Source organism: Meleagris gallopavo, chromosome 2, assembly GCF_000146605.3.
Source record: "Meleagris gallopavo isolate NT-WF06-2002-E0010 breed Aviagen turkey brand Nicholas breeding stock chromosome 2, Turkey_5.1, whole genome shotgun sequence".
Classification (NCBI taxonomy): Eukaryota; Metazoa; Chordata; class Aves; order Galliformes; family Phasianidae; genus Meleagris; species Meleagris gallopavo.
The window spans coordinates 98,129,525-98,131,179 of NC_015012.2; the positions used below are offsets into that span (position 1 = coordinate 98,129,525).

Below are 1,655 nucleotides of genomic sequence, written 5' to 3' on the forward strand. Positions count from 1 at the left end.
GGGGCCCGGGGCGGCCGCCCCACGGGGCTGCGTTTCCTACATGGTTTAGGCCAACAGCAACGGGCACGGTGTGCCCGGACTCGGTCGGTGCTGTGCGGCTCCTGGGGCTTCCCAACGTCCTCCTGCCGTCCCAGGTTGTGTGTGTGCCCTTCCGGAGGCCGTTGTGGGGAGTGTGTGATCAGAAGCGAGGGGCAGTGTCATGCTGATGTACATTCGGTGGAGAATGTTTACGGTGTGGGGAGATTGGAACATACTGGCAGCCCGCAGAGGGTTCTTGTCTGTATGCTGGCAGAGCTTAAAATGCCCTCAGATAGCTCCCATCCGGTTGGGTAGTGTAGCAGGACTGCGTGTGTAAGTGAGCGGTCCGTATGATCGTCACCATAAACTTGGCGATCCGTCTCGGCTCCAGGAGCCTGCTGTCCCTTTAATGTCTGGTTTGACAGCTTTGGGTGAGGAAGCACTTCCAACAGCTGTCTTCTTGGCACTGCACCAAGCGCCGGCTTAAAGGGTCCCCGGCGGGAGCAGCTTCACCTTCTGCACTAGAACAAACCCAGCGATTGTTTCGTTTCCCGTCTGCTTTTCCACCAACCCAGGGCTGTGTTGTGGCTCTGTGCGTGTAGTTTGTGCCCCAGCTCTGCAGCTGTAGTAAAAATGAATGCATTTTGTATGAAAACCTCTCGCCACTGGGATTAGTTGGGTGGTAGCCCCACTTTTATTTAAAATTAGAAGTGGTTAAAGAAAAAGAGTGGACACAATCCTTATGGGTCCCTTCAAACTCAAAATATTCTGTGAGAAACAAACCTCATAAAGTTCCCAAACTGGCAAAAATCTATTTTGTTTTGTTGTTTTTTTTTTCTTTTCATTTTGTGTATGTTACATACATCTCTAGAACTATATTTGATTATGGGCAGTGAACAGACCCTATTTTTTTACCATCAACTATTGTATTGGTATTTCTAAAGTGCATATTTTGTCAATAAATATTTGTTTGTTTTCTGAGAGAATAATATCAATCTTATTTTTCATTTTCTTTAACCAAAAGATGATGAAGACGAGGAGGAAGAGGATGATGAAGAAGAAATAGATGTTGTGACAGTAGAGAAAAGACGCTCCTCCTCCAACAAGGCTGTTACCACCCTCACTATTACAGTGCGTCCTAAAAATACCACTTTTCCATCAGTCAGGACACAGCAGAATGAACTGATTTTAAAGCGTTGTGCACCAATTCACCAGCAGCATAATTATGCCGCTCCTTCTCCATATATGGAGAGTGAAGATGCACCGCCACAGAAAAAGTTAAAAGCCGAGGTGCCCCGTCCAGTAAAACCCATGATCCAACCAAAGTCTAAGAGTTCAAGTCCTCGAAACTCTGATTCAGAGGATAGTGAACGTCGACGTAACCATAATATCTTGGAGCGTCAGAGGCGTAATGATCTACGGTCCAGTTTCCTGACGTTAAGGGACCACGTTCCAGAACTTGTTAAAAATGAGAAAGCTGCAAAAGTTGTGATTTTGAAAAAAGCCACTGAATATGTCCATTCCCTTCAGGCAGAGGAACAGAAGTTATTGCTAGAAAAGGAGAAATTGCAAGCCAGGCAACAACAGTTGCTAAAGAAAATAGAATACAAGCGGACTTGCTAAACTTTTTTTTTCTC

The 1,655-nt window shown here is 45.9% G+C and overlaps 1 protein-coding gene across 1 annotated transcript; it reads left to right on the top strand.

The window, feature by feature from the left end:
- Window positions 1–49: 49 nt before the first annotated feature.
- MYCN (MYCN proto-oncogene, bHLH transcription factor) lies at window positions 50–1,649 on the top strand (the record flags this gene model as incomplete). Its single annotated transcript, XM_019613280.1, has 2 exons — window positions 50–134; window positions 1,043–1,649. Coding segments are annotated over 2 exons (684 nt in total), but the record flags the coding sequence as incomplete, so codon positions are not given.
- Window positions 1,650–1,655: the final 6 nt, after the last annotated feature.